Genomic DNA, 11600 nt, shown 5'->3' on the forward strand with positions numbered 1-11600 from the left:
TCTCCATGAGTCAAGAGGTTTCCTGTGGTCACGGAGACCTCGTCCAACAGGGGGCTACTGTCCCGGGACATAGGGCCAGCTGATTGAGCTTCCGGAAAGCTGCATGTCACGGATCAGCGTCTCGATGGGTGTCTTTCCTACCAGGCGCATGAAAAAGAGCTGAGAGATGAGGCTGGCGGGGACCGCACGCAGGGCGGGGAGGCGCAGGAGCAGGCGCCCAAAACGCTGAGGTTGACTCGGGTACTGCATCCTCTCGTACTCCGTCAGAGCCACCTGAGCTTTCTCCTGCAGAGACTCCACGTGGACGGGGTCCGTCAGGCCGCAGGCATCTGAGAGGGAGAGGAGGCGGTTACTTAATAGCGTGGGCAGGTTGCATAAAGAGTCGTGATGAGCCCGAGGCTCGTCGAAAGCCCACCAGATAGCGATAAATACCCACCGGGGGGAGCTCATACAATAACGGGACCTCACACGTTCTACAAGAGACGAAGATCTTAACATTTTAAGCCCCTAAATCCAGAAGTCTTCACCCAACAATGTGTTTTGTTTAAGTCAAATTAAAAATCCCTAGAAAAGGAGGGTATAAAGATGTGCTGGAAAAGACAATGCAGAAAGTGCATCAAGGCTTTTTCCTTAATGAGCCAGGAGGTGGCGCCACACGAGAGATAGCATTAACGGGCCTTTCGTTTGAGCCTCTTCAGTTCTTATTTGTGGCTATCTGAATGCATTCTGCGGCTCCGAGGAGCTTCGTCAAGTCAGCCCTGGGGATGCCGTTCACGGTTCACGCTCGGAGGCCGCTAACTACAATGTGTTCAGTCGCCGTGCGGCTGAATGCGTGAAACCGTCTGCATTAGAAGACGGCGATGAAGGGCGGCAGCAATCACCTGGTGAAAACAGCGCGATGGCCTTCAGACAGCTATACTCAGCCGAGTCCACCTGCAGCCGGGTCAGCTTGTCCACCTGATCCTGGAACACCCTCACCTGGTCCATGAAGGACACCACGCGCTCCGCAGACATGGGAGAGGAGTGAAAGCCGGCCGCCGCCAGTAACGGAGCCATGTGGAGCGGCAGCGCCGACTGGGCCGCGTTGAGGATGAACAGCTCGCTCCAGCTCAGCCTCAGCAAGGCTACCTGTGGATTAGTGAGTGAGCTAATCAGGCTAGCCCGCGCTGCTATTCTCAATGTTCACATTGTGTCTCATCTGAGACACTAAACCTCTTCTTTTGTTTCTCATATACTGACCTGGTCGGACACGGGCAGTTCAGGGAAGTAGGGGATGTTTCTGGCCCACTCCACGGTGCTGAACAGGAGCCGGGCAGCCAGTTCGCAGATGTTGTCGATCCCCATGGCATTGTCGGGCCCGGCCTGCTGGTTGTACTGGTGTCCGTATCGACTGCTGGGGTACGGCTCAGCTCGCAGCAGCTGGGAGATGAGCTCCGACACCGGCTGCCCGCCGCCGCCGCCGCCTCCGTTGTTGCTGTTGTAGAAGTCGCCGCCGTGGCCGGCGGAGCCACCGATGGCTGTGATGGACGGACTGAGGCTTGGCTGCCGTGGGATGCGACCGCGTTGAACTGCTGTAGTTTGGTTGGGGGACAAAGGGGAGGGCGGGGGGGAGGGGAGGGGAAGGGGAGGAGATGAAAGAGAGATTAAATGACAGCAAGTAGAATAGAGAGGAGACAAAGAGAGCTGACCTAAGTGTAGCAGCAGCTTGACCCCATTAGGAAATGATTCAAGAAGACAATGAGAAATGAAGCACAACCCCGACTGTCACAAGCATGACAAGAAGAAAGTGATTGTTTATTCATTGTTATTTTGCATTAATGGAGTAATTTATTTTTTATTTGTATTGTTGCATGTCGATGATTTATGTGCGAAGGACTTTCAACGGAAACAAGACTGCAAGGGCTTTTCTGAAACGCTCCTCTTAGACAGGATGTTTGACTGTACTTGTACAGTCAAACAATAGCATGTATTACAGTACTTGTACTTCTATAACATTCCATCTAATAAATATATTCATCGTCATCATCATGAAGGTTGTCTTGTGCACCTCAGGAGAAACGACGACCGTCTGTGGAAATAAAACTTCTAGAGAAAACTGACTCTTCGTGAAAAATGTAAACTGCTCCAATATTAACGGAGCAGAATTACAACACATTATTGCAGTAAACCCCAAAGCCCCATCCTGCGAGACTGAGAGCATCACTTAGTGGAGAGAAAGCCGGGACAGACAGGCCAGACAACTGAGCAGGGGCTCCTTCATGAATTCATGTCCTCAGGCGTCCCTGAACGCGACGCCGAATCCTCTCCTGCCTGAAGAACGCTGATCTGTAACTGGGGCTGACCTCTGACCCCTTTGTGGAGGCGGTCAAGCAGAAGTAATTCCTTTTTTTTGGGGGGGGGGTTCCTCAGAATGGTTTCACATCCGCAAACCTGTGTACTATGTCCGCTGCATTGATTACCGGTTGCAGATCTATTGACATGACGTCTCTTGGCCTCAGGTGGAATCCTCATATTGACTTGTGCCGGCCGAGCCAAACGGGGCCGGGGGGGGGGGGTTCCTGAAGGGCTTAAGGCTCTGGGATGCCGGTGTCTTAGCACTGCATCCCTCAGTCACTCTTACACAGGCACTAGATTAAAGCACTTAGCGTGTGGCATTGAGCCGACACGCGTGGCTAGCTTAGCCATGATAGGGCACAGGGAGAAAGCCGCGTGCAGCATTTTCTCTGCACCGTGGAGCTCAGAAATGTGAATGGGATTTGATTTAACCCATTTCAGAACCAGCCGGCTGAATCAAAGGAATCCCTTTTCTCTGGATTTATTTGCATTTTTTTTATATAATTCAACTGCATTATATGAAATATATTCAAATGCCACAAACAAGATCAAGATCTAACAGAAAAGGAGCAAGACAGATGTTGCATTTCTGGATTGGGATCAGACAGATACCTTCTTTGCGCATGCCAACACGGAAACACTTCTTCAGCCGACAGTACTGGCACTGGTTCCTGTGGTGCTGGTCGATCTGACACTCTCTGTTTGACCTGCGAGCATAAACAGGAGGCTGCAGTTAGAGTCGCACCACAACAAAGAGAGCTGCGGGCTCAACAAGTGGTTTCTAACGCTCCAAACCTGCATGAGTAAAATGTAACCAAGTACACCGAAACGGCAAATTGTCGTTTCTATATTGTACGCATGTTTAGCTTTCAAAGTATTTTGTATAAAAAGCTGCTTAGACATAAAGCTGTTTAAAACAAATTCTCCTCAGCTCAAATGACCAACACTACGTGTAGAATGTCTGCTTTTTTTATTTTTTATATTGAAATATTTCTTGTATAAAAAATATAATTCCCAAATATCATAAGGTACGTCAAGCTTCTTATTCTTACCCTCGGTTTTGTGTACCTTTGTTAGTATTCTGAAATCTGTTGAGCTTGATGAGGCAGGATAATTAAAAACCCACAGAATACAGAGCCGTTTAACCGATTACTTTAAACTACAAAAGAATATTAAATAAAATATCATGTTTATGCTTTAACGTGTCGATTTGATCACACACATAGACAATGGCAGCCTGCCTGGCATGCTGTTTTGAGCTGTGTGCCTGATGATGCAAGACGCCACACTGATGCCAGAAAAAACAAACCTCATCTCAGTGGATTCTTGGTTTGTTTTTTTTGTTTTTTAATAACTGAATAGATTTAACTATCAATGAAATAATAATAGGATGTGTATATTTCCCAGGGTAATTATCTGACGGTTGGTTCGAGACTTCATCAACACACATTTACATGGACATTTAACTGGATTAAAATCCTGATCGGAATAAAAATGCTTCATGTACACACCCACATCGGATTAGTCTGACCCAATCAAACTCAATCCGATCAATAGTCTATTCCGATCGAGAGGGGTGGTTTATACCGATTGATGATCCGATCAGGGCGCGTGAAAACACTTAAATTGTGATGTTTCGGTACAAGCCGTCCCGTCCTTACTGCGCATGTCTGTGACGTCATCTTTACGCGCTTCTGCTATTCCCGGAAGCTCGTTGAAGTAGAGCGAGCGAAAGACAGAACTGGTCAATGTCTGAGACAAACATGTTGCCGGAGATATTAAAGGAGGAAAGGAACAGCGCAAACGGGGAAAACGAGCGAAATACCGCTGACGTTTCAAGCAGAAAAGGGCGGGGCCATGTTTTGTTTACACCGGAAGTCGCTCGGGCTTCTTCTTCTACTATTTCCGCTATATTTGGTAGAAATTGCGCACGCCAAAAAAAAATTTTTTTTTCCGATTGAAAGTGTGATGCATAAACACGCAAGTCCTAATCGGATCAATATTTTCAGGGTCCACGAACACAGTGCGTCCGATCACAGTTTTACTCGGAACTCTGATCGGATTAAAGACCCTGCAGGACGCGCGCCTCACCTGCACGTGTAGCTCAGGTTGCGTCTCACGCTCCTCTTGAAGAAGCTCTTGCAGCCCTCGCACGTGAACACGCCGTAGTGTTTGCCGCTGGACTTGTCCCCGCAAACCACGCAGTCCACCACGCAGACCTTGTCGTCATCTCCGGCCTCCATGTCGCTGCCCCCCGCCTGAGGGGAGCCGTCGTCCTCCTCCCCCCTCAGGTAGCCCTTGTCCCCCAACCCGTTCGTGCCCCCATTGGGATCTCCCCAGCCCCCGCTCACCATGGCCATCGCTTGGTCGCCAAACCAGTGCAGGACAAAGTGCGACAGGCAGCCGAGACCATCAAGATTAGGATTAGAAATTCGGGATTATTTTGGGGTAAGAAGGGGAAAACAGGGGGGGGTCGATGAGCGGCTCCGTCTCCTCCCACTCTGACCTGGAAACAGTCTCAAGCGTGGCAACTTTCCGTCTCGCCCTGCGTGGGTTTCCGTTCCTCCTGCAGGGTGAAGCTTCGTGATGCTCCGTGAAGCTTCGTGAGGCTCCGTGATGCTTCGGTCCGGCTCCTGAGTCGGTTAACCGGGAGCCTGCTCGGTCGGTCACGCTTCAGCCTTTGAGAGGAAACAATGAGTCGAGCGTTGCATCTCTATTTAACGCAGAGCCACGCAGAACGCGTGACGTGACCGCTCTAGCGCGCAGCTCCGTGGGTTCGCGTAATGGCTGGAGCGAAGCTCATGCCTGGGGGGGGGGGGGGGCTCTGGCCGCCCCTCTTAAAGCACCCTTCCACCCGATCGGTTCATTTATTTCTCATTAGCCCCCCCCCCCCCCGCTTACCTCCGGGTCCGGCTCTAGATCTTGCTTCCCTCCGGCGGGGCTGCAGATAAAAGCCTCCCTGCTCGGCCCATCGGGGGCAGCATCGTGACCCACAGTAAGAATAAACGAATATTCCCGACCCACTGGTGAGTGGATCCCTGCTCAGCGGCACTCCGGCGTGGACGGGGGCTTCCTCCGACGCGCCGCGACGCGCCAGCAGTGGCTTCCCTGTGGGCTGGAGCACGAGTGCCCGGTTGTGATTATACACCGTGTTCCGCTTCCTGCCCCCCCCCCACAAAACAAAATCAAGACAAGCAGGAGTCTGTCCGTCTGTCCGTCTGCTCGGCCCCCCCGCAGCTCCCGTCCCCCCAGTCTTCTGTCGGCGCTTTCCCACCAAGACTTGCGGCCTAGTCCTGTGTGCTGCTTTCCGTTTTGCTGTGGCTCAGACGAAGAAGAAGAGGTCGAGGGGGGGGGGGGGGGGTGAAGAAGAGACTGGTCCTCCTCTGCCCCCTCCTTTCTCTGTCAGGCTCCAGATTCCACGAATCAGATCGTGTTTACGCGCAGAGGCGGGATGGACTTCTCTGCGTTCGAGCCGTTTCTCCTCGCGTCTGTTTGCCTCCAACCTATTTGGATTGGAGAGAGAGAGAGAGAGAGAGAGAGAGAGAGAGAGAGAGAGAGAGAGAGAGAGAGAGAGAGAGAGAGCGAGAGAGGGAGGGAGGGAGGGAACGAGAGTGTGTGTGTGCAGAGGGGGAGGGGGCAGTCTATGTTTGTGTGTGCGCGCACGCTTCCAGGGATTTGACACTGCTATTCAAGCCCTGCGGTTACCATGGTGCCGGCCGCCTTATATGGCCAATGGAGTCAAAGAGCAAAGAGTGTGGGCTGCGTGGGGCAGCGCACGCACACACACACACACACACACACACACACACGCACGCACACAGGAAGGATGTGGATCTCTCTCCTCAGAGATGCATGACCCCGAATGACCCCGAGGCCACAACAAATCTGAGTCTGCTGCTCTCTCTTTGTCTCATAAAGAAATCAAGCCGAATGTTTCTGTCCCCCCCCCCAATGCAGCAGAAGGTGAGCTCTATTTCTCAAAGGAGGGGGCGCATCTCCTCAAAGGAGGGGGTGCATCTCCTCCTTTCAGCCAGCACACTTTGATCCTGCACACAAAGCGGGTAGCGAGCTCAAGAGAAGGTTCTTGCTCCGGAGGCAACAATTACCATTTCTTCGTGGTCGTTGCTCTTTTGCTCAAGCCCCCCCCCCCCCCCCCCCCCCTTATTCTGGGGGTGATTTGTGTTAGAGGTTAGCCCAAGAGGTCAAACTGACTTTCCTGTGCCCACCAGACTTTGAAAGAACCGGGGTCAAATGCAGATAAAGGAGAGGAGGAGCCCGGATAAGAGCTTTAAGAGATAAGTGATGAATCTGCTTGTAAATGTGCAGATTTGCAGAAACAGATACGGCAATTTATTGCTTGTTGTGTTTTCTTTGGGAGAGCTTTTAAAGGCATTCGCTCTCCCTCGGACACTTTCATGGCATTCCTAAAGCTAAGCCCGGCTTTACTCCCCGGGGGCTCAGAATGCCTGCATGTGGCAAGTGAAGCATTTTTCTGGCCCGTCTGTGGAGCTTCTCTGTCACCCGGGTCGACGTAAATCACGAAGAGCAAAAAAAAAAAAGACTCAGCTGGACTTGTATAAGTTTGATCGAAGACGTTTCACCTCTCTGCGTCAGTTCTCAGCTGATTGTGGTTCTCTTTATTATCAATTATATTATATTATATTAATGCATTTACTTTTTTATGACCGGATTTTATTTCATTCTAACTGCAGTCATGTTTTGGGGCATTTTCACTGATGCCTTCATGCTAGTGAAGCAGATTTATTCTTTATGATGAGTAAGAATATCTTCATTCAGTCAGAGTTTAGATTTCAGCGTTTCAACAGGGGGATAAAACGTGGATTAAACTCCAGCTAAAAAGAGACGCTGCATCATTTCCACTTCAGCTTGTGCATCTGCTTTGGTGAAAGGAGCAGGATTGATGTGACCTTTGAACCCGCGGTCGGGAATGTGGCTGCCACCAGGGAGGAATTCAGAAAATGCAAGACTGCAAAAGATATCTGCCGGTCTGCTGACTCGACATTTATGCCGCATTAGACGGGCAGAGACAGTCGACACTGACGCACGTACGTTAAAAGCATCTTACGAGTCAAATTCTATACTTGGGGGGGGGGGCAGAGGCCTTTTGTGTGGGTCAAAGGGAAAACATCTGCTGGCCTAAAGACAGGAGGAGATTAATTATCTGGGATTCCTCACTTGGGCTTGTCAGCCACCTCTGGAGGGGAGGTGTCAGGTGTCAGGTGGGAACATGCAGAAAACCACGGGGTGTCACGGTATTACACGCCGGGGCATTGTGATACCCCCTGTCTGACTGTCAGCAAGATAGCTCCAAAAGTTCCGGACGGAGCTCGACAAACGTTTTAGGAAATGTTGGAAATGTTACCAGGATTACGTTTTGGTGACGATCCACAAGAGATCCTGGATTCTGGATCACTTTGACATTTTCAGTAACATTGCAGTCAACGGATGTTTATAGAATTTGACACAGTCATGATCGGATCCGAAATGCGGATGGTTGCTATCTGGATATTCCCATTAACTTATAATGGAGGTTTTAAAATATATATCTTGTAAAATATGCATTCAATTCACTCACCAAAAATCACAGTCATAAAGGGGTCCGATACGATCATTCCAAACAGTCTTCTGGGTCTGATCCAGAATGAGGTCAGGATAAAATATTCAATTTTAACATTGAAAACCCCGTTTGTGAGGGTTGCTATGGTGACCTTTGCTGCAGGTTGATTTCTGCCCCTGCACAGCTTGTTGAACTGAACGACATTTAATACATATTTTGCATCTGTGGTGTAATTTATTTTTATTTTATTGTTATTTTGCATCATTTGAGTAATTTATTATTATTTTATTGGTATTGTTAAATGTCGATGATTTATGTACCAAGGACTTTCAACGGAAACAAGACCGCAAGGGCTTTTTTGAAATTCTCCTCTTAGACAGGATGCTTGACTGTACTTGTACTGTAATACATGCTACTGTTTGACTGTACTTGTACTGCTCTAACATTCTATCTAATAAATATATTCATCATCATTCATCATCAGACGCACCTGTTGCACATCTCATCTAATCAGCTCCTGCCTCTCTGGACAGTGCTCTGCCAGAACAGGCTCTCTGTTTCCTCAGTATTTTAAAGTACACAATACTCCCCACTGTAGTCTACTCTTTGCTTAAATGGCCCTCATAGACAGACACAATGGTTATCGCTCATTTACAAATCCCTTAAAGGTAAAGGGGCTGACTGGCCTGGTTAAATAAAGAAATAAAATAAAAAAAACATTGCAGCTGAAAAAGCTCCCAGACATAGAGCCAAAGCTGTGGCTGTGCGTGACAGACGTGCACGGATGGTCTCACAGCCTTTGATTTCAGAAGCAGCACAAAATCCAAATCTGTAGAAAATAATAAATAGATAGAAACACATTTTAATATGGTGCAGCTCCCTCCATCTACTGCAAAAAGGTTTTATGCTTCGCATTCAACGATAAATGAAGAGGCGTTCTTCGCCTGCAGTTCCGCTAATTCTCCGCTATGTGGCAGTGTTCCTCGACAGTTTGAGAATTCTTCAAAACGTGTTCTCAGCCACATCTTTTTATATTGTCTGAGATGTTAATAACATCTTCTGAGTTTTGTAATAAATAAAATTTAAAAAATCATGAATGTGTTTCTCAAACATATAATTATTAGAATGTTCCTGTTAGGCTTAGGAATTAAATGAAAACACTGGACTATATCCTTCAATGGGGCTTCATCATATTCCTGGATTTGTGATGAAGACACATGTTAGAAGTCTGTTGGTACCGACAGGAATATCTTCAAAGTCGTAAACAAAGAGCACTTAAACCAGGACATTGTCAACAAGCTCCTCCAGCTGGCAGGAAACACGTCAGTGTGCTTTGAATCGAAAAGAATATTTCATATCCGAGATGTTACTAACACAATAGAGCTCTTTTCCCCTTTCTGCCTGACCCACTGTGGACTGTAAACTGTGACATCAACAAGCCCCCCCCCCCCCCCCCCCCCCCCTCGGCTCCAGGGACCAGTGCTACACCCACATATGAACGGTTTGGATTAAAACTGTTGTCCTGTGATTGATGTCTAAAAAATAACATTTTAAATTTAGTTAACTACTGTACAATTAAATGTGTTGTCAGGAATTTATATGATATCACTGTTGCTACATTCAGAGGACACTAAATACATCTTGTTTGGCTAATCAAAAGCTAATCAAAATTAGCTTTCTAATATCAATAAAGGTTCTAAACGACATACGTTACGGCCATGGGGAGATGCTCCAAAAGTGAACACAAGTTCATTTAAGCAGTATTTTCTTTCCACTCCTGTAATTGCAGACCGCTGGGTGCGTTAATTGTTCATGTGTCCCTGCTGTATATGTGACCTATATTTAATGTAACAGATTCCCAGCAAGGCGGCCCGGTGGTGCAGTGGTAAGCGCTGTTGCGAGGAGGTCACGGGTTCGAATCCGACTTGTGGCCTTTCTGTGAGGAGCTTGCATGTTCTCCCCGTGTCTGCGTGGGTTCTCTCCGGGTTCTCCGGCTTCCTCCCAACACCAAAAACATGCAGTTTAGGTGGATTGGTGACACTAAATTGCCTGTAGGTGCAAAAAAGCAGTTGGAAAATGAATGAAGGAATGAATGAATGATTCCCAGCATCACCTTTCTGTGTCGCCAAAGGGCCAACAGCTGTAGAAACGTGCGTACGCCAACCACGGAGTTTGGGGTGAGGCATCGCACATTTCCAAGGTCATTTCACTCTTGATGCTTCTGAACTTCGACGTGAGAATGTACGTACGCCAGGTTTCTGTGCGTTTTGTACATGAGGTCCCTGGTGTTGGAATCAATGGTGATGTGGAGAAGAGGCTGCAGACAACAACAGACGGGATTCTGGCTTTCGCAGCAGAAGGATTTGGAACAGAAGAAAAGCAGATCAAACATCCATAAAAATAGTAGAGCCACGAAAATCCCAAAAAGATTCGGGAAGGAATTGAAAGTTCTTAAAACGCATCACAGAACAGGCAGCCAGGTAGAAAGGGGGGGGGGGGAGGCACTATAAGAACTAAGAGTGGTGTTGAGAAAGAGGCTCAACCTCAGAATAGCAGAGCAACATCGATGACAGGAGGGAAAGAGCACAAACGAGGGCAGAATTTACTGCATTTACGCTGCTCGCCGCTACTCACCTAGCCCCGCCCACCTACAATGGGAGCCTAAATGCCCCAAATGCAATGACGGCCAATCAGTGTCCACTTCACTGACCATTCCATCCAGCAACAACTCAAATACAAAAAGCCCAACTCATTGTACAGAAGTAGTACAGTTAGAGATTAAAAATGTGATTAACGCAATTAAAAAACATGACATGACGTTAAATATGACTATAATTAATTAATCGCAATTAACGCAATAGTTCAACATCCCTACTTATCTTCACTGATTCCTTTCCCGGGAAATGTTTTTCTGGATACTGAACAAATCACGGTCGAGTATCATTTTTGTTGGCTACAGTAGGTTAACACTGTATTTGATCACTTTCCATATCCCACTCAGGACCAACTGAGTGTGGGCTTGTAACATTGACTATGACATTGCATAGTTTGCATTTTATTATTGTCGTTACTGTTACATGTTGTACGATTGCGTCGAAACAAATTCCTAGTCTGCGAACCCTCATTGGCAATGGCGATAAAAGTCTGAACTGAATGGCATTGTGATCGTCAGTACAACAGTCAAACCATACACGAAAAACCTCCCAAGAATGGGTTCAGAACCGAACCACAGAAAAAGCATCCATACCCTGTCTTCAGAGGTGCACATAAACCTCCTTCAACCAAAATAAAATCAACATCGAAACTGTTTATATCTTGGATTTGTGTCTGATATCCTGCATTTGTTGGCGCCTTTTATCTGGAATCTCGTGCTGAAAAGTTTATTTGCGTTTGTTCCTGTATGAATTACTGCTTCCTGTCGAGATGAGGCATGGCATGACAACAATGCCTGGCAGGAAGTCGTTGTGGCTTTTACTGGCAGGTTGTTGTATTTGACGTGTGTGTCTGTTTTCCCTTTGGCACGGAGGGGATCTTACCCACGTCATCATGTTGGACGGAGACTTGCAGAATAAAGGAATCGCTGAAAGAGAGTGTCAGACGATGACACACACACCTTTGTCTTCCTGTCCAGTTTGCACCTAAAATACATTTCATGATCCCATAAAAACATTTAACCTGCATTTTTGGA

At 47.7% G+C, this 11600-nt stretch overlaps 1 protein-coding gene across 1 annotated transcript; it reads right to left on the minus strand.

Annotated features, from left to right (window-relative positions):
• Positions 1–5: 5 nt before the first annotated feature.
• On the minus strand, positions 6–4694 carry nr2f6a (nuclear receptor subfamily 2, group F, member 6a). The gene is made up of 5 exons (XM_068748544.1): positions 4426–4694; positions 2947–3041; positions 1240–1571; positions 882–1128; positions 6–329 (listed from the first exon to the last, which is right to left on the minus strand). The coding sequence occupies exons 1-5, from the start codon at positions 4692–4694 to the stop codon at positions 55–57; spliced, it is 1218 nt and encodes a 405-aa protein (XP_068604645.1). The 3' UTR covers positions 6–54.
• Positions 4695–11600: the final 6906 nt, after the last annotated feature.

The sequence above is a fragment of the Brachionichthys hirsutus genome, chromosome 15 (genome assembly GCF_040956055.1).
Source record: "Brachionichthys hirsutus isolate HB-005 chromosome 15, CSIRO-AGI_Bhir_v1, whole genome shotgun sequence".
In the NCBI taxonomy this organism is placed as follows: domain Eukaryota; kingdom Metazoa; phylum Chordata; class Actinopteri; order Lophiiformes; family Brachionichthyidae; genus Brachionichthys; species Brachionichthys hirsutus.

Bases quoted from the DNA above. Each gene is read 5' to 3' on its own strand.
- nr2f6a (XM_068748544.1), bottom strand. From the start codon at position 4,694: ATGGCCATGGTGAGCGGGGGCTGGGGAGATCCCAATGGGGGCACGAAC. The intron at 3,042-4,425 runs GTGAGGCGCGCG...TTATGCTCGCAG, and splicing joins AACCTGAGCTACACGTGCAG to GTCAAACAGAGAGTGTCAGA. The intron at 1,572-2,946 runs GTATCTGTCTGA...ACCAAACTACAG, and splicing joins TGTTGGCATGCGCAAAGAAG to CAGTTCAACGCGGTCGCATC.